Consider the following 25,327-nt stretch of genomic DNA (forward strand, 5'->3'; position numbering starts at 1 on the left):
AATTCATACGTCAATCATAACAGCATGCAGATTCAGGCATAACATCTGGATCCTGCTAGGGTATAGAGATCCGTCTCACCTCTCTGCTGGATGTTAAGCTGTACGGTGGTGCGCACCGTGCCCAGCGGGCTGACGGCCTGGCACTCATACTGGCCCTCGTCGTGGGTCGCCACGCGGGCGATCCTCAGCGTGCCTGTAGAGAGGACCAGGTGACGGCGGTCCTGGGGCAGGGGGCTGCCCCCCCTCGTCCAGGCGATAACAGGCTGGGGGTAACCGCTGGCCTCACAGGTGAAGTCCACCGTGTGACCCTCCAACACTGACTGATCCTGGGGGGTCACTGTGAACTGGGGGGTCGCTGGGTAACAGGAACCGCAGAAGAGTTAGGCACAACAACAAGTTAAATCATATTCTCTCAACAGTGTGTTGTATACATATGGGCAATTCTAAGCAGGTTGATATTTATTGTTATAAGTCTTGTCCTGGAGAAAGAACTAAGCGATTTCCCCTTAGATAGGTCCGCCGCAAAGTCAAAATTGTCTATATTGGAAAAATGTCTTAATTTAAGGTTAGGTTTAGGCATTATGGTTAGCAGTGTGGTTAAGGGTAGGGTTAGGTTTAAAAGCAGATTTTATGACTTTGTGGCTGTGCTAGCTCGATAAGAAGATTCATGTCAAAAAACGCAACCCTGACAATTCTTAGCAGACACAAACATATGTACCATTAAAATACCCTTTACACATATGGTTCTTCATTGAAAGCAAATTATACTGTGCATCCTTGCTTAATATATTGGTCCCTGTTTGTCCACTGTCCATGTAAAGTCAAGAAACTACAGAAGATTACAAACAAGATGTTTGCCACTGCCTCTCTCTAAATGCTGACTCTACAGTGCTATTCACCCTGTACAATGATGTGAGCGGTAGCTTGGATGGTGTCCAGGTTGTTGGAGGCGAAGCAGGTGTACTGCCCCTCGTCTGCCTGCACCACGTGCTGGATGAACAGCCCCCCAGATGGGGTGATGTTGATACGGGCATCGGTAGGCAGGGGAGTGCGGTCCCCCTTGGTCCAGGAGACCCGGGGCTGGGGCTGGCCTGTAGCGCTACACTCCAGGGTGATACTCTCCCCCACCAACACCTCTGTATTCTGGGGCTGGATCACAAAACTCGGCCGCGCTGGGGGAGGAAGGTAGGGGATGAGATAGAGAAGGAGAGACAGAGGAAGATTGAGACAAAGTATCTAAGTGATAACATGGGTGGAAACTAAAGAAGCCTATTCTTTCCCACATAAGGCCTTGAGTTGTTCCTGCCCACTTGATCTGAGAAGGATATTGGGTCCTACACAGAACTTGATCTGAGAAGGATATTGGGTCCTACACAGAACCATATCATCTGGCCCTACACAGAATCATATAATCTGGATCTACACACAGAACCATATCATCTGGCCCTACACAGAATCATATAATCTGGCCCTACACAGATTCATATTATCTGGCACTACACAGATTCATATCATCTGGCCCTAAACAGAACCATATCATCTGGCCCTACACATAATCATATAATCTGGCCCTACTGGTCTGCACAGAACCATATCATCTGAACAGAACCATAATCATATAATCTGTCTCTACACAGAACCATTTAATCACAGAACCATATAATCCCCTAGAACCATATCATCTGTCCCTACACATAATGGTATAATCCGGCCCTACACAGCTACATAGAACCATATCATCTGGCACTACACAGAACCATATCATCTGGCCCTACATAGAACCATATAATCCGGCGCTACACAGAACCATATAATCGATCTGTACACAGAACAATATCACCTGACCCTACACAGAACCATATCATCTGGCACTACACAGAACCATATAATCTGTCCCTACACAGAACCATATAATCTGTCCCTACACAGAACTATATAATCTGTCCCTACACAGAACCATATCATCTGGCACTACACAGAACCATATAATCTGTCTCCACACAGAACCATATTATCTGGCCCTGAAACAGAACCATATTATCTGTCCCGACACAGAACCATATAATCTGGCCCTGAAACAGAACCATATAATCTGGCCCTGAAACAGAACCATATAATCTGGCCCTGAAACAGAACCATATAATCTGTCCCGACACAGAACCATATAATCTGGCCCTGAAACAGAACCATATAATCTGGCCCTGAAACAGAACCATATAATCTGTCCCGACACAGAACCATATAATCTGTCCCGACACAGAACTATATAATCTGTCCCGACACAGAACCATATAATCTGGCGCTGAAACAGAACCATATAATCTGTCCCTACACAGAACCATATCATCTGGCACTACACAGAACCATATAATCTGTCTCTACACAAACCATATCGTCTGACCCTACACAGAACCATATCATCTGGCCCTACACAGAAAAATATAATCTGGCCCTACACAGAACCACAGCATCGGGCCAAGTGTGTAGGAAATAATGAGAGGGAGCAAGAGATCACAGATGTTAAGTACCTTGTTAACAGTACAAGAGCATAAGCGTAACGTGTGCAGTAACCACTTCACTGTCATTGTAGAGAAGAGTTTACATTATATAGCCCATGAACTATATATTCAAACCCATGAAGATTTTTCAACATGTATTACATAATATGAGGGACCACTCACAGGGGGCTCCGAAGTATCTGAGTGTGACCTGAGAGGTCTTGACCTCTCCAGCTACGTTCTTGGCCATGCACTGGTACACTCCCTGGTCCGTCTCCCGCGTGTCCTGGATCATAAGAGTACCGTCCTCCAGCAGGTTCAGACGAGAGTCATCATGCATGTTCAGGGCATTACTGTGGAAAAATACACATACATAAATAGCATTACATAATCGCATACACAGTATGTTTATATGTGGCAGCAGGTAGCCTAGCAGTTAAGAGTGTTGGAACAGTAACCGAACGGTTGCTGGTTCGAATCCCCGAGCGGACTAGTTGAAAAATCCGTCGAAGCACTTAACCATACTTGCTCCTGTAAATCTCTCTGGATTAGTGTGTCTGCTAATTGACTTAATGGCTAAATGTTAACTGTAGGAAAAAGTAGTTAGGACACATTGTTTCAATGTTGATGTCACCATTGGAGAGTGGGCTTTACTTGTTCATAAGCCAGATGATCTGTGGTTTGGGGTTTCCCTCGGCCCTGCAGGTGAAGTACACCGTGTTCCCTGACGTCACGTCAACATCCTGGGGCTCTGACGTGATCCTGGGCAACTCTGCACAGGAGAGAGAGAGGAGGATGGGATAAAGAGAGGTTTAAGAGAACACAATAAAGCAACCAGCCACATAAATACAGAAACATTTCCTTTCAGGACAAGAGTCATGTCTCTGTTAGTCTGATATAACTAGGCCAGAGTAATGGTCTGTAGAGAAGACACTCTGATATAACTAGGCCATAGTAATGGTCTGTAGAGAAGACACTGATATAACTAGGGCCAGAGTAATGGTCTGTAGAGAAGACACTGATATAACTAGGGTCAGAGAAATGGTCTGTAGAGAAGACACTCTGATATAACTAGGCCATAGTAATGGTCTGTAGAGAAGACACTGATATAACTAGGGCCAGAGTAATGGTCTGTAGAGAGGACACTCTGATATAATAACTAGGCCAGAGTAATGGTCTGTAGAGAGGACACTCTGATATAATAACTAGGCCAGAGTAATGGTCTGTAGAGAGGACACTCTGATATAATTAGGGCCAGAGTAATGGTCTGTAGAGAGGACACTCTGATATAACTAGGCCAGAGTAATGGTCTGTAGAGAGGACACTCTGATATAACTAGGCCATAGTAATGGTCTGTAGAGAGGACACTCTGATATAACTAGGTGTAATGGTCTGTAGAGACAGATATAACTAAGCCAGTAATGGTCTGTAGAGAAGACACAGATATAACTAGGGTCAGAGTAATGGTCTGTAGAGAAGACACTCTGATATAACTAGGGCCAGAGTAATGGTCTGTAGAGAGGACACTGATATAACTAGGGCCAGAGTAATGGTCTGTAGAGAGGACACTCTGATATAACTAGGCCAGAGTAATGGTCTGTAGAGAGGACACTGATATAACTAGGCCAGAGTAATGGTCTGTAGAGAGGACACTGATATAACTAGGCCAGATTAATGGTCTGTAGAGAGGACACTCTGAGAAACTAGGCCAGAGTAATGGTCTGTAGAGAAGACACTGATATAACTAAGCAAGTGTAATGGTCTGTAGAGAAGACACTGATATAACTAGGCCAGTGTAATGGTCTGTAGAGAGGACACTGATATAACTAGGCCAGTGTAATGGTCTGTAGAGAAGACACTGATATAACTAGGCCAGTGTAATGGTCTGTAGAGAGGACACTGATATAACTAGGCCAGTGTAATGGTCTGTAGAGAGGACACTGATATAACTAGGCCAGTGTAATGGTCTGTAGAGAAGACACTGATATAACTAGGCCAGTGTAATGGTCTGTAGAGAGGACACTGATATAACTAGGCCAGTGTAATGGTCTGTAGAGAGGACACTGATATAACTAAGCCAGTGTAATGGTCTGTATAGAGGACACTCTGATATAACTAAGCCAGTGTAATGGTCTGTAGAGAAGACACTGATATAACTAGGCCAGTGTAATGGTCTGTAGAGAGGACACTGATATAACTAGGCCAGTGTAATGGTCCAGTGTAATGGTCTGTAGAGAAGACTGAAGCCTGGTGCGGGGATTTGGTGTGGGGGCCTGAAGAGGGGGTCTGTTGAGGGGGCCTGGTGAGGGGGTTTGGTGAGGGAGCCTGGTGAGGGGGCCTGTTGAGGGGGCCTGGTGAGGGGGCGTGGTGAGGGGGCCTGGTGAGGGGGCTTGGTGAGGGGGCCTGTTGAGGGGGCTTGGTGAGGGGGCCTGGTAGGGGGTTTGGTGTGGGAGCCTGGTGAGGGGGCCTGGTGAGGGGGCTTGGTGAGGGGCGTGGTGAGGGGGCCTGGTGAGGGGGCTTGGTGAAGGGTCCTTTGTAGCTCGGTTGGTAGAGCATAGCGCCAGAGTTGTGAGTTCATTTCCGGGGACCACCCATATGTGGAATGTATGCACGCATGACTGAAAGTTGCTTTGGATAAAAGCGTCTGCTAAATGGCATATATTATTTAAGCAATAAGGCATTGAGGAGGTGTGGTACAGTATATAGCCAATATACCACGACCAAGGACTGTTGTTAAGCACGACGCAACACAGAGTGCCTGGATACGGCCCTTAGCTGTGATATATTGGCCATATACCACAAACCTCAGACGTGCCATATTGCTATTATAAACTGGTTATCAAAGTAATTAGAGCAGTAAAAATACATGTTTTGTCATACCTGGTTTGAACCTTGAATGCTGATTGGCTGGAAGCCATGGTATTTCAGACTGTAACAAAAAAATATGTTTTACTGTTCTAATTACATTAGTAACCAGTTTATAATAGCAATAAGGCACCTCTGGGGTTTGTGGTATATGGCCAATATACCACGGCTAAGGGTTGTATCCAGGCACTCTGCGTTGAATCATACTAAAGAACAACCAGGCCTGGTGAAGGGGCCTCTCTGGTTAGGAACAGGGATGGAAATAGTTCAACTGCTCCAGGAATAAGGCAGGCAGCGTCCCTGTGAGGAAATAGTTCAACTGCTCCAGGAATAAGGCATGCAGTGTCCCTGTGAGGAATTAGTTCAACTGCTCCAGGAATAAGGCATGCAGCGTCCCTGTGAGGAAATAGTTCAACTGCTCCAGGAATAAGGCATGCCGCGTCCCTGTGAGGAAATAGTTCCTGCTCCAGGAATAAGGCATGCAGCGTCCCTGTGAGGAAATAGTTCAACTGCTCCAGGAATAAGGCATGCAGCGTCCCTGTGAGGAAATAGTTCAACTGCTCCAGGAATAAGGCATGCAGCGTCCCTGTGAGGGAATAGTTCAACTGCTCCAGGAATAAGGCATGCAGCGTCCCAGTGAGGAAATAGTTCCTGCTCCAGGAATAAGGCATGCAGCGTCCCTGTGAGGAAATAGTTCAACTGCTCCAGGAATAAGGCATGCAGCGTCCCTGTGAGGAAATATTTAAACTGCTCCAGGAATAAGGCATGCAGTGTCCCTGTGAGGAAATAGTTCAACTGCTCCAGGAATAAGGCATGCAGCGTCCCTGTGAGGAAATAGTTCAACTGCTCCAGGAATAAGGCATGCAGTGTCCCTGTGAGGAAATAGTTCAACTGCTCCAGGAATAAGGCATGCAGCGTCCCTGTGAGGAAATAGTTCAACTGCTCCAGGAATAAGGCATGCAGTGTCCCTGTGAGTGCTGAAGCATGGTGGTGGTGGTGGTGGTGGTGGTGGTGAACTTCAGCCTGCTGCCTCCTGAGAGATTCTGACCTCTCTTGCAGACTGGCATTTTTAGGTGCACATACATAGTTCACTCCATCCATCCAAACACACACACACACGCATGCAAACACACGCATGCAAACACACGCATGCAAACACACGCATGCAAACACACACACACACGCACACACACACACACAAACGCATGCACACACACGCCCATTTCTCTACATGTGACAGACGCATTTAATAGACAGCATAGAGTAAGCCCTCCAATCCAGCATCTCTTCGCTCTCTCCTAACGAACACATCATGCACATGGGACAGGCCAAGACATAAATCTGTCTGCTCTGGGCCTTCCAGGTTCTCCACCACCAACCAGCGTAGCAGGCCAACCAGCAGCTCCCACCAGGCCAATGGGAAGCAGTAACCTCAGATTGTGTCTTTCTCACCACCACTACTATACCACATAAGACCACATCAGCACTGGGCACTAATTACACTGTTCGTTTTCCTTAACTCCAAACATGGCAACCCAGCCCTGGCTCCTGTCTCCTTCATAGGCCCAGGTCAGAGAAGGGACAGGAAAGAGAGTGGGTAGCCAGGCCAGCAGGGAGGTGGCACTTAACCACAGGCCCTGTTGTTTTGACAGCTGCTTGTTCCATTGTTTACAGCTGAGAGGAGCAGAGAGGGAAGAGAGGGTAGGGGAGAGAGGAAAGGGAGAGGTGGGAAGGGAGAGGAGGAATGAAGAGGGGAGAGGAGGGCAGAGAAGGAGAGCAGGGGAGAGGAGGGAAGAGAGAGAGGGAGAGGAGGAGGGTTTTATGGGGTTCATTATTTAATTCTGCCAGCCTCACCCATCCATTCCTCACACCATCCCTCACACGCCGTTTATGATGAGGGAGCATTTATTTTATGAGCATGGCCTTATTTCTATTACAACATATTGGATGACTGTCATTCATATTCCATTCACCCAGTTCAATGTAAAATCAATAGGTTTAGGCTACTACATTTTTCCCTATACCCATCATGAGGTTGCTACAACCTAGCCTATGAATGAAAGTTTGCAACGTAGGTGCAAACTGGTTGGGAGAAAGATTTGAGTTGACAGACAGGTGACACATGGACAGACAGTGACACATTCAAAACCGCCTTTACATTCTTGCCTGCATCTAGCTGCCCTAGGGTGTAATCATTAGTCCAATGGTTGCAAACAAGAGTTTCTATTGGACAAATTCAGGTATGTTTATCCTCTTTTTGTTACGTTTTCTTCCGTTTAAGAAACATTTTTCAACAGAATCGGCAAAATGAATACACCCCTGATCACACGCAAACAGCTCACTTTCATAGACACATACACTACCGTTTAAAAGTTTGGGGTCACTTAGAAATATCCTTGTTTTTGAAAGAAAAGCACATTTATTGTCCATTAAAATAACATTAAATTGATCATAAATACAGTGTTCATGTTGTAAATGACTATTGTAGTCTCAACAGTGAAGAGGAAACTCTGGGATGCTGGCCTTCTAATCAAATCAAATGTTATTAGTCACATGAATACAACAGGTGCAGACCTTACAGTGAAATGCTTACTTACGAGCCCCTAACCTACAATACATGTAAAAAAAATACGGATAAGAATAAGAGTTAAAAGTAACAAGTAATTAAAGAGCAGCAGTAAAAAATAACAATATATACAGGGGGGTGCCAGTACAGAGTCAATGTGCGAGGGCACCGGTTAGTTGAGGTAGTATGTACATAGGTTAATTAAAGTGACTATGCATAGATGACAACAGAGTGGCAGTGGCGTGGAGAGGGGAGGGGGGTACGCAAATAGTCTGGGTAGCCATTTGACTAGATGTTCAGGAGTCTTATGGCTTGGGGTTAGAAGCTGTAGCAGAGAGAACAGTCCATAACTAAGGTAGTTGGAGTGTTTGGCAATTTTTAGGGCCTTCCTCTTACACCGTCTGGTATAGAGGTCCTGGATGGCAGAAAGCTTGGCCCTAGTGATGTACTGGTCCGTTCGCACTCCCCTCTGTAGTGCCTTACAGTCAGAGGCTGAGCACTTGTCATACCAGGCAGTGATTCAATCAGTCAGGATGCACTCGATGGTGTAGCTGTAGAACCTTTTGAGGATCTGAGGACCCATGCCAAACCTTTTCAATCTCCTGAGGTGTAATAGGTTTTGTCATTCCCTCTTCATGACTGTCTTGGTGTGTTTGGACCATGATAGTTCGTTGGTGATGTGGACACCAATGTACTTGAAGCTCTCAACCTGCTCCATTGCAGCCCCGTCAATGAGAATGGGGGCGTGCTCGGTACTCTTTTTCCTGTAGACCACATTACATTACATTTAAGTCATTTAGCAGATGACCACAATCATTACCTTACTGTTCTTGGGCACAGGCACTATGGTGGTCTGCTTAAAGCATGTTGCTATTACAGACTCGGACAGGGAGAAGTTGAAAATGTCAGTGAAGATACTTGCTAGTTGGTCAGCTCATGCTCGCAGTACACGTCCTGGTAATCCGTCTGGCACTGCAGCCTTGTGAATGTTGACCTGTCTAAAGGTCTTACTCATATTGGCTGCGGAGAGCGTGATCACACAGTCTTCCGGTACAGCTGATGCTCTCATGCATATTTCAGTGTTACTTGCCTCGAAGCGAGCATTGAAGTAGTTTAGGTCATCCGGTAGTCTCGTGTCACTGGGCAGCTCTCGGCTGTGCTTCCCTTTGTAGTCTGTAATGGTTTGTAGACCCTGCCACATTCGAAGAGCGTCAGAGCCGGTGTAGTAAGACTCGATCTTAGTCCTGTATTGACGCTTTGCCTGTTTGATGGTTCGTCGGAGGGCATAGTGGTATTTCTTATAAGCTTCCGGTTTAGAGACCCGCTCTTTGAAAACAGCAGCTCTAGCCTTTAGCTCAGTGCAGATGCTGCCTGTAGTCCATGGCTTCTCGATGGGGTATGTACGTACAGTTACTGTGGTGATGACGTCATCAATGCACTTATTGATGAAGCCAATGACAGATATGGTGTACTCCTCAATGCCATTGGAGGAATCCCGGAACATATTCCAGTCTGTGCTATTAAACAGTCCTGTAGCTTAGAATCTGCTTCATCTGACCACTTTTTTATTGATCTAGTCACTGGTGCTTCCTGCTTTAAGTTTTGCGTGTAAGCAGGCAGCAGGTGGATGGAATTATGGTCAGATTTGCCAAATGGAGGGTGAATTATTTTCCTGTTGCTGATAGAAATTTGGTAAAACTGATTTAAGTTTCCCTGCATTAAAGTCCCCGGCTACTAGGAGCGCCGCCTCTGGGTGAGTGTTTTCTTATTCCGCTTATGGCCGAATACAGCTCATTCAATGCTGTCTTAGTGCCAGTCTCTGACTGTGGTGGTATGTAAACAGCTACAAAGAATATAGATGAAAACTCTCACGGTAGGTAATGTGGTCTGCAGCTTATCATGAGATACTCTACCTCAGGCGAGCAATAGGTTGAGACTTCCTTAGATTTCATGCACCAGCTGTTGTTTACAAAAATATATAGACCCTTGTCCGCTTGTCTTACTAGATGCCACTGTTCTATCCTGCTGGTACACTGTATAACCAGCCAGCTGTATGGTGATATTGTCGTCTTCAGCCAAGACTCTGTGGCTGTTGTGCACCAGGGCCTCCCACTCCTCTTTCTATTCTGGTTAGCGCCAGTTTGCACTGTTTTGTGAAGGGAGTAGTACACAGCGTTTTACGAGATCGTCAGTTTCTTGGCAATTTCCTCGCATGGAATAGCCTTGATTCCTCAGAACAAGAATAGACTGACGAGTTTCAAGGTCTTTGTTTCTGAGCCTGTAAGCCTGTAACCCACAAATACTGATGCTCCAGATACTCAACTATTCTACAATAATCATTTACAACATTGTATTTCTGCTCAATTTGATGTTATTTTAATGGACAAAAGATGTCATTTTCTTTCAAAAACAAGAACATTTCTAAGTGACCACAAACTTTTGAACAGTAGTGTATAAACAGCTTGTTATATTCCTCACATCTATGAGCTCTCCTCCGCTCACCTTTTCCTTTCGCTTGTAGACTTCAATACACAACACATTAGCTATCTGTGACCATGCAAAAAAAACAGCCTAGATCATTGTCACCATATTAGCTAAAGTAACATCATCAACTATTATTTACCCAGTTAAGTTGTCTGAGAACACATTCTAATTTACAGCAACAACCTGGGGAATAATTACAGGGGAGAGGAGGGGGGTGAAGGAGCCAATTGTAGGTCAGATTGGGATTTTAGCCAGGACACTAGGGTTAACACCCATACTCTTACAATAAGTGCCATGGGATCTTGAGTGACCACAGAGAGTCAGCACACCTGTTTATCATCCAATAGACAGCACCCTACCCAGGGCAATGTCCTCAATCACTGCCCTGGGAGATTGTGTAAGACCAGCGGAAAGAGTGCCTCCTACTGGCCCTACAACCCCACTTCCAGCAGCATCTGGTCTCCCATCCAGGAACTGACCAGTACCAACGCTGCTTAGCTTCAGAAGAAAGCCAGCAGTGGGATCCAGGAGGCAGGCTACTGGGTTCTGGTGCTCAGAGCAGTGGCAGAGCAGTGGCATGCTACTCAGCCCAGGACCTCATCTGCTGGGGCCGTGGTGAAACAACAGCTGGCTGGAGAACACAGACCATCCCCAGTAGAGACAATGCAGACAGGACACAGACAGACGGACGGACAGACAGACCCACATGGAGAAATCCCCTGTCAACAGCCAAAGGGACAGGTAAGGCTTTATGTGGCTAGTGAGTTGGGGTTTCAGTGAAGTGGATGGTATGTGAAAGAAGGGATCTGTGTGTTTACACAGACCTCGGAGTGTGAGCCACTATTTTTGCCACAGTTAAAATATTCTGCACAGCTGGCTAAGTAAGCGCAGGTTGACGTTTATTGTCATGAATCTGACCCTAGAGGCAGAACTCGAAAATTTCTGATAGATAGGTCCGCTGCAAAAAATTGGCTTTTTGGTTAAGGTTAAGTTCAGGCATTAGGGTTAGCAGCGGAGTTAAGGTTAGGGTTAAGGTTAAGGTTAAAATCAGATTGATGTGACTTTGTGGCTGTGGCAGCTGGTAACCACTCTGCAGAGCTGCCTCCAAAACAAGATTCATGACAATAAATACCAACCTACTAAGTGAGCATGAGTGTGCGTAGTGTGTGTGTGTGTGTGTGTGTGTGTGTGTGTGTGTGTGTGTGTGTGTGTGTGTGTGTGTGTGTGTGTGTGTGTGTGTGTGTGTGTGTGTGTGTGTGTGTGTGTGTGTGTGTGTGTGTGTGTGTGTGTGTGTGTGTGTGTGTGTGTGTAAGCACAGGCGCCTGTGTGTGTGTCCTCACCACAGTTGAGCTCCTCAGCGGTGAGTGTGGCCACAGATCGTCCCTGCAGCCGTCTGGGGTAGTCACAGGTGGCAGCAGCCTGGGCGTTGCCTGACTCAGCATACTGCTTCAACAGGTCAGCCAGCCACAGCAGCTCACAGTCACAGTTCAGAGTGTTAGAGTCCAGACGCCTGCACACAGAGCGAGAGTGAGGATGAGAGAGCAATAGAGAGACCGTGAGAGGAAGAGAGAGGAGAGAGAGAAACAGAGAGAGAGTGAGCGAGAGCATGAGAGAGAGAGCATGAGAGAGAGAGAGAGAGAGAGAGAGAGAGAGAGAGAGAGAGAGAGAGAGAGAGAGAGAGAGAGAGAGAGAGAGAGAGAGAGAGAGAGAGAGAGAGAGAGAGAGAGAGAGAAAGAGAAGAGAGAGAGGGAGGGGAAGATAGAGAATGTGAGAAAGCGACAGAGAGAGAGAGAGTGGTGGGAGAAGGGAAGAGAGAGAGAACGTGAGAGAGAGAGAGAGAGAGAGAGAGAGAGAGAGAGAGAGAGAGAGAGAGAGAGAGAGAGAGAGAGAGAGAGAGAGAGAGAGAGAGAGAGAGAGAGAGTGAGGGGAAGATAGAGAATGTGAGAAAGCGACAGAGAGAGAGAGTGGTGGGAGTGAAGGGAAGAGAGAGAGAACGTGAGAGAGAGAGAACGAGAGAACGTGAGAGAGAGAGAGAGAGAGAGAGAGAGAGAGAGAGAGAGAGAGAGAGAGAGAGAGAGAGAGAGAGAGAGAGAGAGAGAGAGAGAGAGAGAGTGACAGAGAGAGAGAGAGTGGTGGGAGTGAGGGAGAGAGAGAGAGTGAGAGAGAGAGAGAGAGAGAGAGAGAGAGAGAGGGGAGAAGAGAGAGAGAGAGAGAGAGAGTGAGGAGAGAGAGAGAGAGAGAGTGACAGAGAGAGAGAGAGAGAGTGAGGGGAAAAGTGAGGGGAAGAGAGAGAGAGAGAGAGAGAGAGAGAGAGAGAGGGAAGAGAGAGAGAGTGACAGAGAGAGAGTGACAGAGAGAGAGAGTGAGGGGAAGAGTGAGGGGAAGAGAGAGAGAGAGTGAGAGTGACAGAGAGAGGGGGGTGGGATAGATTACAGTATTACAGACCATCTCATTCCTGTTTATAATAGTGCTCTAAATATAGCGTTTTAGCTGTTTTTAATGACCTGTTTGTCAGTGTATCCTGCACCTGCACAAAGCTGTGAGATTGTATACATTATACTCATCCTCAGTATAACTCAACCTCTCATAAATACAGTATATTCTGTACTGTACAGTAGACAACAATGTAATATCAAACACCAATACAGGACTTCTAACTGTACATCATACAATACAGATCACACTACTAGAAGTCCTGTTTTATTATAGTTGCATGGTTAAATAGTATGGGTAAACATTTTGACTGGTGTCAGTAATGGGCTGAGTCTGTCTGGAGTCAGTACTGGGCTGAATCAGTCTGGAGTCAGTAGTGGACTGAGTCTGTCTGGAGTCAGTAGTGGACTGAATCAGTCTGGAGTCAGTAGTGGACTGAGTCTGTCTGGAGTCAGTACTGGGCTGAATCAGTCTGGAGTCAGTAGTGGACTGAGTCTGTCTGGAGTCAGTACTGGGCTGAATCCGTCTGGAGTCAGTAGTGGACTGAGTCTGTCTGGAGTCAGTAGTGGACTGAATCAGTCTGGAGTCAGTAGTGGACTGAGTCTGTCTGGAGTCAGTACTGGGCTGAATCAGTCTGGAGTCAGTACTCGGCTGAATCAGTCTGGAGTCAGTAGTGGACTGAGTCTGTCTGGAGTCAGTAATCAGTCTGGAGCTGAATCAGTCTGGAGTCAGTAGTGGACTGAGTCTGTCTGGAGTCAGTACTGGGCTGAATCCGTCTGGAGTCAGTAGTGGACTGAGTCTGTCTGGAGTCAGTAGTGGACTGAATCAGTCTGGAGTCAGTAGTGGACTGAGTCTGTCTGGAGTCAGTAGTGGACTGAGTCTGTCTGGAGTCAGTACTGGGCTGAATCCATCTGGAGTCAGTAGTGGACTGAGTCTGTCTGGAGTCAGTAGTGGGCTGAATCAGTCTGGAGTCAGTAGTGGACTGAGTCTGTCTGGAGTCAGTAGTGGGCTGAGTCTGTCTGGAGTCAGTAGAAGGCTGAGTCTGTCTGGAGTCAGTAGTGGGCTGAGTCTGTCTGAGTCTGTCTGGAGTCAGTAGTGGGCTGAGTCTGTCTGGAGGCTGAGTCTGTCTGGAGTCAGTAGAAGGCTGAGTCTGTCTGGAGTCTGTCTGGAGTCTGTCTGGAGTCAGTAGTGGGCTGAGTCTGTCTGGAGTCTGAGTCTGTCTGGAGTCAGTAGAAGGCTGAGTCTGTCTGGAGTCTGAGTCTGTCTGGAGTCAGTAGTGGGCTGAGTCTGTCTGGAGTCTGTCTGGAGTCAGTAGTGGGCTGAGTCTGTCTGGAGTCTGAGTCTGTCTGGAGTCTGAGTCTGTCTGGAGTCAGTAGAGGCTGAGTCTGTCTGGAGTCTGAGTCTGTCTGGAGTCAGTAGTGGGCTGAGTCTGTCTGGAGTCTGAGTCTGTCTGGAGTCAGTAGTGGGCTGAGTCTGTCTGGAGTCAGTAGAAGGCTGAGTCTGTCTGGAGTCTGAGTCTGTCTGGAGTCAGTAGTGGGCTGAGTCTGTCTGGAGTCTGAGTCTGTCTGGAGTCAGTAGAAGGCTGAGTCTGTCTGGAGTCTGAGTCTGTCTGGAGTCAGTAGTGGGCTGAGTCTGTCTGGAGTCTGAGTCTGTCTGGAGTCAGTAGAAGGCTGAGTCTGTCTGGAGTCTGAGTCTGTCTGGAGTCAGTAGTGGGCTGAGTCTGTCTGGAGTCTGAGTCTGTCTGGAGTCAGTAGTGGGCTGAGTCTGTCTGGAGTCTGAGTCTGTCTGGAGTCAGTAGTGGGCTGAGTCTGTCTGGAGTCAGTAGAAGGCTGAGTCTGTCTGGAGTCAGTAGTGGGCTGAGTCTGTCTGGAGTCTGAGTCTGTCTGGAGTCAGTAGTGGGCTGAGTCTGTCTGGAGGCTGAGTCTGTCTGGAGTCAGTAGAAGGCTGAGTCTGTCTGGAGTCAGTAGAAGGCTGAGTCTGTCTGGAGTCTGAGTCTGTCTGGAGTCAGTAGTGGGCTGAGTCTGTCTGGAGTCTGAGTCTGTCTGGAGTCAGTAGAAGGCTGAGTCTGTCTGGAGTCTGAGTCTGTCTGAGTCAGTAGAAGGCTGAGTCTGTCTGGAGTCAGTGAGTCAGTAGTGGGCTGAGTCTGTCTGGAGGCTGAGTCTGTCTGGAGTCAGTAGTGGGCTGAGTCTATCTGGAGGCTGAGTCTGTCTGGAGTCAGTAGAAGGCTGAGTCTGTCTGGAGTCAGTAGAAGGCTGAGTCTGTCTGGAGTCTGAGTCTGTCTGGAGTCAGTAGTGGGCTGAGTCTGTCTGGAATCTGAGTCTGTCTGGAGTCTGTAGTGGGCTGAGTCTGTCTGGAGTCAGTAGAAGGCTGAGTCTGTCTGGAGTCAGTAGAAGGCTGAGTCTGTCTGGAGTCAGTAGTGGGCTGAGTCTGTCTGGAGGCTGAGTCTGTCTGGAGTCAGTACTGGGCTGAATCAGTCTGGAGTCAGTAGTGGACTGAGTCTGTCTGGAGTCAGTACTCGGCTGAATCAGTCTGGAGTCAGTATTGGACTGAGTCTGTCTGGAGTCAGTACTGGGCTGAATCCGTCTGGAGTCAGTAGTGGACTGAGTCTGTCTGGAGTCAGTAGTGGACTGAGTCTGTCTGGAGTCAGTACTGGGCTGAATCAGTCTGGAGTCTATCTGTAGTCTGAGTCTGTCTGGAGTCAGTAGTGGGCTGAGTCTGTCTGGAGTCAGTAGAAGGCTGAGTCTGTCTGGAGTCTGTAGTGGGCTGAGTCTGTCTGGAGTCAGTAGAAGGCTGAGTCTGTCTGGAGTCAGTAGAAGGCTGAGTCTGTCTGGAGTCAGTAGTGGGCTGAGTCTGTCTGGAGTCAGTACTGGGCTGAATCAGTCTGGAGTCAGTAGTGGACTGAGTCTGTCTGGAGTCAGTACTCGGCTGAATCAGTCTGGAGTCAGTAGTGGACTGAGTCTGTCTGGAGTCAGTACTGGGCTGAATCCGTCTGGAGTCAGTAGTGGACTGAGTCTGTCTGGAGTCAGTAGTGGACTGAGTCTGTCTGGAGTCAGTACTGGGCTGAATCAGTCTGGAGTCTATCTGTAGTCTGAGTCTGTCTGGAGTCAGTAGTGGGCAGAGTCTGTCTGGAGTCAGTAGAAGGCTGAGTCTGTCTGGAGTCAGTAGTGGGCTGAGTCTGTCTGGAGTCTGAGTCTGTCTGGAGTCAGTAGTGGGCTGAGTCTGTCTGGAGGCTGAGTCTGTCTGGAGTCAGTAGAAGGCTGAGTCTGTCTGGAGTCAGTAGAAGGCTGAGTCTGTCTGGGGTCTGAGTCTGTCTGGAGTCAGTAGTGGGCTGAGTCTGTCTGGAGTCTGAGTCTGTCTGGAGTCAGTAGAAGGCTGAGTCTGTCTGGAGTCAGTAGAAGGCTGAGTCTGTCTGGAGTCAGTAGTGGGCTGTGTCTGTCTGGAAGGTAGAGTAAATCCTTTCTGGCTGCTCACCAGTGTGAACTGAGACTGGCAAAACACGCACACATGCACACACACAGCTATGCCACACAGCTAGGCCACACAGCTAGGCCCAGCTCAGTCCAAACACTGACTCAGCATGGCCTTTTTGGGAGAACTCCTCTCCTGCTGTGGGAAACTGTCTGTCTGCTCCAGAGTACAGATTGGCTGGCACTTCATTTTCTATTTATCCTTTCTTCTACTGGTCTCTTCAGGTTTCAGGGAGATTTGTACATTCCAGGAGACAGTAATATCCTCATTTAATCTGATTCCACTCTGAACATCCTCCAAATCTGAGTGCTGTAATAATCAGAGGGAAATATTGTTTTTGAATCCCATTCCTCCCATGTTGCCAGTTGTCGTATCTGTCTACTGTACCTGTCAACCACAGCATACTGGTTCTGGGTTCAACACATCTTGGAAGTATTTTTCAGAGTAAGATGTTGAAAAGGGGAAGAACGTAATAGGGGTAGGTAAAACTCTGATCCTAATGTACTGCCTGTCCGCTGATCCTAATGTACTGCCTGTCCACTGATCCTAATGTACTGCCTGTCCGCTGATCCTAATGTACTGCCTGTCCGCTGATCCTAATGTACTGCCTGTCCGCTGATCCTAATGTACTGCCTGTCCGCTGATCCTAATGTACTGCCTGTCCGCTGATCCTAATGTACTGCCTGTCCTCTGATCCTAATGTACTGCCTGTCCGCTGATCCTAATGTACTGCCTGTCCGCTGATCCTAATGTACTGCCTGTCCACTGATCCTAATGAACTGCCTGTCTGCTGATCCTAATGTACTGCCTGTCCGCTGATCCTAATGAACTGCCTGTCTGCTGATCTTAATGTCCTGCCTGTCTGCTGATCCTAATGAACTGCCTGTCTACTGATCCTAATGTACTGCCTGTCTACTGATCCTAATGTACTGCCTGTCTGCTGATCCTAATGTACTGCCTGTCCGCTGATCCTAATGTACTGCCTGTCCACTGATCCTAATGAACTGCCTGTCTGCTGATCCTAATGTCCGCTCCCTCACAGCCAAAGCCAAGGATGTTCAAATCTTACCTTGGGAGGTCCAAAGTACCGCTTTTTTTCTGTTCTGCTTGATAATTCATTGCACCCAACCGGTGTCATGGGTTTAAATCAGTCCATGATTAAAGGGGAAGAAAAAAAAGCAATGGAATTGGCTTCGTGGTCCAGATTTGAATTTGAGGGGCCTAGACAGAGAGGTGTATTGTCGAAACACGGCCCGTATTCTCCCCCCTGACACCTCTGTGTAATGGAAGTCAAATGTTGGTGGATAAGCATTCTCAGACAACACAATATCTGCCCTGTGCATGCACCTTGTCAGTGAACTTACAGTCTCTTCATGGACTGGAGATGGGAGAAGGTCCCCAGCACGAGATGGGTAATTCTGTTGTTGTGCAAAAACCTGCAGGAGAAGAAGAGAGAGGGACAGACACAGATAATCAGATAAAGTCATAGATAATTATAGACTTCATGCTGTGTGCAATGTGTACATCTGACAGACTGTTGAGTAGGTTGACAGGGGTTGAGCTCTAAACGGATTGATCTCTATGCATCATGCCTATAAGCTACAGCATGTCACAGTGTCAACAAGCACATAAGGTTAGTGACTCATGAGTCATGTGTATATTTACTATGGATTACTTGAGCTTACTACTTTGACATTACTTCTAGACATTACTTACAGCATCAGACCCTTTGATGTAGGCCCGCAGGCTCATATTGGGAGCCATATGTTTTTTGGAAGACGGCCATTTGACGATTTTATATCATCATTATTTTGATCTGGGTTAAGAAATATGATCAGTTTACTACACATGACACATGATCAAGTCTCCCGTCCATGACCCCTTCCTTCACAACCATACAACGATCTTACAGGAAGATTACATTCTGGATCGAAAACTGATGACAGATAAATTAATAAATAAAGCTATGTTTATGGAAACATTTTCCCCAAACAACGCCAACAAACCTCCACATTTTTTTTAATTTTTTTTTTTTACCCCATTTCTCCCCAATTTCGTGGTATCCAATTGTTAGTAATTACTATCTTGTCTCATCGCTACAACTCCAATACGGGCTCAGGAGAGACAAAGGTCGAAAGCCATGTGTTCCAACCCAACCAAGCACTGCATCTTTAACAGCGCGTCTCCAACCTGGAAGCCAGCCACACCAAAGTGTCGGAGGAAACACCGTGCACCTGGCTACATTGGTTAACGCACACTGCGCCCGGCCCGCCACAGGAGTTGCTGGTGCGCGATGAGACAAGGATATCCCTACCGGCCAAACCCTCCCTAACCCGGACGACGCTAGGCCAATTGTGTGTCACCCCACAGACTTCCCGGTCGCGGCCAGCTGCGACAGAGCCTGGGCACGAAACCAGAGTCTCTGGTGGCCCAACTAGCGCTGCGATGCAGTACCCTAGACCAGTGCACCACCCGGGAGGCCCAAACCTCCATATTTGTTAGCAATCACCATAAATCAAAAGAAACAACAAGACGTTTTCCTTCTTATTCTTTTCTTCAATCCACAGGAAATAGATACATCTTCCAGACTTCTCTTGTCCATGAACTAGCGAGACTGGGCAATCTGTTTTCATGGAGATCTTCCCCTACAAACGTTCCAGAATCAGTGCACCTGGGAATTCCTTCCCCTTTTCTATCCGTGTGCAGGCGGCTCCTCTCTGGGGAGGGTTGGGAACGTGTGTGGCAGGATTCCAGGTGTAGCCAATTAACACAGAGAGAAGGAGGAATTCAGCTCTGGCGTGAAAGCTTGAAAACAGAGGCCAGCCATCCAGCCAGCCATCCATCCATCCATCCATCCATCCATCCATCCATCCATCCATCCATCCATCCATATGGCAGAAGGTCCAGGTCCAGTGGGGTAGCAAGAGTCTGACACAGTTCACTGAATGTCAACACCCACTCTATTCATCCACTGAATCTACTGCTACTTCAATAATACAGTTGTTTTATTTCATTTGTCCCCTCATAGTGTTCCTTTCTCGTAAATCCCCCTTATGTTGTGTCACGAGAGTTGATATCTCTCCAGACACACGGCACAGGTGTTATCAGTGGACCCTTTGGCCCTGTAGGGTAACCAGCTGACCTAGGCTCTCAACTTCTGTCCTACACAGCACATAGAGGTCTGATAAGTCGGTGGAGAACACACACGCACACAGACCTCTGAAGTCGTAACAGGTTGTGGGCCCTTTCAGAATACCTATGAGAAGGACCCTGAGTTTTTCCTGAACATATGCCAGGAATCTGAGTTTGAACGGTTGGGAGGAGTACCAGACAGACGGCAGAGTGAGGGCTCTGGGAAAATACAGCCAAACACATGCGCTGGGCACATTTATCCCTGTCCAGTCTGTCCTCATAGCTATTTACCCGTAACAGACAAACAGCTTTAAAAATGGCCCAATAGACCTCAAGAGACTTGTTGAGGAGATTAGCTGTCCTGATGGAGGACGAAGGCATCTCAGAACATTGAAAGGTCATCCAACAGTTGTACTGCTTTGAAAAGCCCCACTTAAAGTCCAGCATCATGTTAAACACATAGGGCTTTGTCAGTTGGGAACAGTGCATTCTATTCCCGGTACATTATCTAGTCTATTTTGTGGGGTTTAAAGTATATTTACCAGCATGTATACGATGTAAAGTCTGTTCTGCACTCAGTGCCCTCTGAAATAAGTCAGCTCAGGTAGAAGACTGACGGTGACAAGCACGTACAAGCCACAACAAATCATTATATCATTTTGAGAGTTGTCCTATTGTTTGTTTAAGATGCATCACTCCATCATTTAGAAAAATGAGAAGCATAGAGTAAGAACGCAACTTGGTATAATAGAGTGAAAGGAGAAGATAGTGGACTTACAGGCGTTCAAGCTTTGGGAGTTGGGTGAAGGATTCCGGTTCTAAGGACTCAATGTTGTTGAAGTGCAGGTACCTGGAAGAGAAAAGATCGTTGCCACAGCACAGTATCACCAGATTAGGATGAATCATAACTCAGAACTAATGGCAAGAAACAGCAAGGTTAGACAAATTAAATATGAACTCCAATTACTCACTGTAACAGTAACTTTTAGGTTCAGCGACATATTTGCTTATTAAACAGACAAAGCAACAGTCAAAGCAAGCAAATGTTGAGCCAAGCTGCACTCATCAGCAATAAAAGACATGATGACGATCTTGTGCAATAGTGGATATAGCACAAGATCCACTTACTACACTATAGGTAGACAGGTAGCCTAGCGCTTAAGAGCATTGGGCCAGTAACTGAAAGGTCACTGGTTCGAATCCCCAAATAGGCTAAGTGAAAGATCTGTCGTTATGCCCTTGAGTGAGGCACTTGACCCTAATTGCTCTGCATAAGAGCATCTGCCACATGACTCATATGTAAAATAAATGCATTAAGACTTTGGCCTCAGTTTGACACAGCCGAGGATCTTAGTGAAGGACGTCTGGTTGATATCCAACCTAAGATTTCCTGCATCTGTCTAAAAGAGATAGATTTAGGGTGTTGTCTTCTCTCATCAGAGAGTAGCGGTGTTAAGGCTGGCCAAGGGACGGTCCAAGGACAACACGACACTGGACAGCCAAGAGGAATTACACAGACAACCATATTTAATCTCTGAGAGAGAGGAAGAGAGAAAACTTGGCAACAGACGTAGAGCCCTGTAATCACAGCCAGTTGATGTATGTGAGTCACAAACCAGTGATTTAACAACATCAAATGTAAACATGTCTAACCTTACAGTTAAAGCACAGTGTAATAGAACAAAGCGTTACAAGACATTTCAAGCACCAAATTGAGACTTATTGTGACAAGGAACTATTGTTGATATATGTTGAAGAGGAGCAGAAACGTGCTTACTGTACATTACTACTCATGTTTTGTATTCTCTTGGGCATTAAATTACTTTCTAGGCATGTTCGAATTTAACATATTCAACAACAAGCCAAAATGCTAGTAAAAATCCTCTCATTTAAATAGCAGGGGAACGAAGGACATTAAATCCGAGACTGGCGGTACTTTAAAGAAATATTTATTCCCTACCAACCTAACCTACGGCTTGAATAGCATATTTGAAAACCAACAGAATAGCAGAGGGCCATTAAAGTGGTTCAGAACTTATCACCCACACATAAGACCATTCATTAACATATTAAAACTCAAACCAGCTGCAGGGCAAAGAGCCTGGACTTTGATTTGGTTTTGCTTCATGAATAGTCATTTGTTCAGTGGCTATGCATGTGGTTGTGGAGGGACAAACAGCCACGAGGCCTTTCCCTAGGGTCAACCACCACCATCGGCTGTGAGGGGGAAGATACATGTTAGCCATTTTTCTTTTGGTGTAGTTTAGACACAAACGGCCTACATGGAGGACATGACTTTGCTAAATATAGAATCCAGTAATATCAACCCTTTTTAGACCGATGTCAGTGTACCTCTATAAGATTGACATATGAAGGCAACTTGATGTTTTATTTATTCCACCTTTATTTAACCAGGTAGGCTAGTTGAGAACACCTTTATTTAACCAGGTAGGCTAGTTGAGAACACCTTTATTTAACCAGGTAGGCTAGTTGAGAACACCTTTATTTAACCAGGTAGGCTAGTTGAGAACACCTTTATTTAACCAGGTAGGCTAGTTGAGAACACCTTTATTTAACCAGGTAGGCTAGTTGAGAACACCTTTATTTAACCAGGTAGGCTAGTTGAGAACACCTTTATTTAACCAGGTAGGCTAGTTGAGAACACCTTTATTTAACCAGGTAGGCTAGTTGAGAACACCTTTATTTAACCAGGTAGGCTAGTTGAGAACACCTTTATTTAACCAGGTAGGCTAGTTGAGAACACCTTTATTTAACCAGGTAGGCTAGTTGAGAACACCTTTATTTAACCAGGTAGGCTAGTTGAGAACACCTTTATTTAACCAGGTAGGCTAGTTGAGAACACCTTTATTTAACCAGGTAGGCTAGTTGAGAACACCTTTATTTAACCAGGTAGGCTAGTTGAGAACACCTTTATTTAACCAGGTAGGCTAGTTGAGAACACCTTTATTTAACCAGGTAGGCTAGTTGAGAACACCTTTATTTAACCAGGTAGGCTAGTTGAGAACACCTTTATTTAACCAGGTAGGCTAGTTGAGAACACCTTTATTTAACCAGGTAGGCTAGTTGAGAACACCTTTATTTAACCAGGTAGGCTAGTTGAGAACACCTTTATTTAACCAGGTAGGCTAGTTGAGAACACCTTTATTTAACCAGGTAGGCTAGTTGAGAACACCTTTATTTAACCAGGTAGGCTAGTTGAGAACACCTTTATTTAACCAGGTAGGCTAGTTGAGAACACCTTTATTTAACCAGGTAGGCTAGTTGAGAACACCTTTATTTAACCAGGTAGGCTAGTTGAGAACACCTTTATTTAACCAGGTAGGCTAGTTGAGAACACCTTTATTTAACCAGGTAGGCTAGTTGAGAACACCTTTATTTAACCAGGTAGGCTAGTTGAGAACACCTTTATTTAACCAGGTAGGCTAGTTGAGAACACCTTTATTTAACCAGGTAGGCTAGTTGAGAACACCTTTATTTAACCAGGTAGGCTAGTTGAGAACACCTTTATTTAACCAGGTAGGCTAGTTGAGAACACCTTTATTTAACCAGGTAGGCTAGTTAAGAACACCTTTATTTAACCAGGTAGGCTAGTTGAGAACATCTTTATTTAACCAGGTAGGCTAGTTGAGAACATCTTTATTTAACCAGGTAGGCTTGTTGAGAACAGCTTTATTTAACCGGGTAGGCTAGTTGAGAACAAGTTCTCATTCACAACTGCGACCTGGCATGTGATATATATAGCTTCCCAGAAGGATTAGGGTTAACCAACAATAGTAGTCTCACTGAGCGCAGCCTTTTCCAACAGTTGAAGGACTTTTGGCATCTACTATTGGCTGAAAGAAGGCCATTTCAGTTCAATGACATTGGTGGTCTATGTGTGACTATAATCATATGTGATCCTCTATACACGTTTATTATATCTGACTCTGCATGGACAGTTTGCTTTGTTGGAAGTTTTGTATGAGCACACATTCACCGGACACATTTCACAAATCATAAAATCGTTACATCAATAAAGAGTTTAAAAAATAATAATAATTGAAATTAATCTATTTTTTGGAATGTTTTGAACATTTTCAACATGGTTGCAAGTTCAAATCCCCGAGCTGACAAGGTACAAATCTGTCGTTCTGCCCCTGAACAGGCAGTTAATCCACTGTTCCTAGGCCCTCATTGAAAATAAGAACTTGTTCTTAACTGACTTGTCTAGTTAAATAAAGGTAAAATAATTTAAAATAAACATATTCAAGTCATTAAGATGACATGCAATTTGGTAAAGGTGTTATAATGATAGCTTAAGGTCACATTTCTATAGATTTTGAGCCACCCTTTCTGATGCTGATACTGAAAGTATGTCTCACAAGCACATGTAATAGCAACATGGTGACCTCTACCACTCTGCTTGGGAAATGCGTGGGGGCCCTCTATGAAATAACAGAACTAGCGCATAATACAACAAGATTGACAAACGCAACTAAGGTCAAGAGTGAGACAAGTAGTCAGTGTACAGTCGTCCCCACAAAGGATGTAAGACACACAAAGAAGGGCAAGCTGTGTATGGGGCAAGCAGGAGCTGGATCTGTAGTCTGAAGCACATGAAACCAAGGCCTGCTTGAGTCTGCATCTGCTTAGCTACAGTACGGCTGGGGTAAGGCATGGCAGGGGAGGAGAGGGGCAGAGCAGGGGAGGGTCAGGACAGGGGCAAGGCAGGCACAAGGCAGGGCAGGAGCAAGGCAGTAGCAGGCGAGGGGCAGGGCAGGGGGCAGGACAGAGGCAGGGCTGGTGCAGGGCTGGGGATCTCATGCTCTAGCTTTATGCATTAGGACAATGAGACATGCTACTCATTGCAGGGGTTCATAAGGTCAGTGCAACATACAAAGGTGAGTGTATACATGGCATGCATAGTGGCTGTATGACAGTGGGGGCTTGGGGGGTCGCAAGGAGGACGTTTGGACAGATGGACAGATCAGATATGAAGGTGCAGAGGGGAAGGGGAGGAAGAGGTTGAGTAGGAGGAAGAGGAGGACGAGGAGGTGGTCACTTACAGTTGCTCTAGAGAGACAAGTCCCTTAAATGCTTGTCTGTCAATTGATTGGATTTCATTCTTGTACAAATAGCTGAAAGGAAAAATAATCAGTAACATTAGTCAAACACACAGCGGATCAAATGAATTCTCTCTAGTTCCTAAGAAAATGACAGAATGTCTTAGCTCAACAGTTACCGTATGACAGTAAAACCAACTTAATGGGATCAATATTTTAAAACCTCTGTTTTCACAATACATGAACAACAGCTACAGTATATATCACTGCACGGCTGCACCGTTACCTAGATGACAAATGTAAAGCAGCCGATGCACAATGTGCAGCGCTGAGCAAAATGTGAGTAATGTTTGAAAAGCACTTCATAAATAAAGTTATTGTTGTTTGTTACCAAAAGAGACTCACAGCTCCAATCACAAAGATGGTCAATGTTGTCAATGTCAATACATAAAAATAAAATGCTCATCATAACTTGCATAACATACATGTACAAAAATACATCACAAAAAGAAAAGTGAGTATGGAAACAAGCCTGAACAGAATATACAGTATGACAGAGGGTCGCTGGGTTCCTCAAAGTTCATTGACATCTTCCAAAAAATATCACCGGAACACTGTAATGTTCCAGAACATTGAAAGAAAAACATCACATGACATGTCTGTGTTTTCCCTCCCTCTGACATGACAGAGAGATGTGACACTAGAATAGCAATGGCTTAGGGCAATCTTCCCTTTCATCCTCTACTCATCTCCAGTTCCTTTACATTGATGGGTAGTTGATGAGAGGTTCACATGCTCTCAGCAAATATGACGCAAAT

The 25,327-nt window shown here is 46.0% G+C and overlaps 1 protein-coding gene across 1 annotated transcript in view; it reads right to left on the reverse strand.

The window, feature by feature from the left end:
• LOC124001192 (peroxidasin-like) overlaps positions 1–25,327 on the reverse strand; it is a 90,658-nt gene that overhangs the window by 34,292 nt on the left and 31,039 nt on the right. Inside the window, 8 exon segments of the mRNA XM_046307801.1 lie at positions 80–355; positions 900–1,172; positions 2,682–2,851; positions 3,153–3,270; positions 11,754–11,923; positions 17,679–17,750; positions 20,225–20,296; positions 24,513–24,584. Coding sequence (XP_046163757.1) covers positions 80–355; positions 900–1,172; positions 2,682–2,851; positions 3,153–3,270; positions 11,754–11,923; positions 17,679–17,750; positions 20,225–20,296; positions 24,513–24,584 — 1,223 coding nt within the window.

This window comes from Oncorhynchus gorbuscha, linkage group LG17 (assembly GCF_021184085.1).
Source record: "Oncorhynchus gorbuscha isolate QuinsamMale2020 ecotype Even-year linkage group LG17, OgorEven_v1.0, whole genome shotgun sequence".
In the NCBI taxonomy this organism is placed as follows: Eukaryota; Metazoa; Chordata; class Actinopteri; order Salmoniformes; family Salmonidae; genus Oncorhynchus; species Oncorhynchus gorbuscha.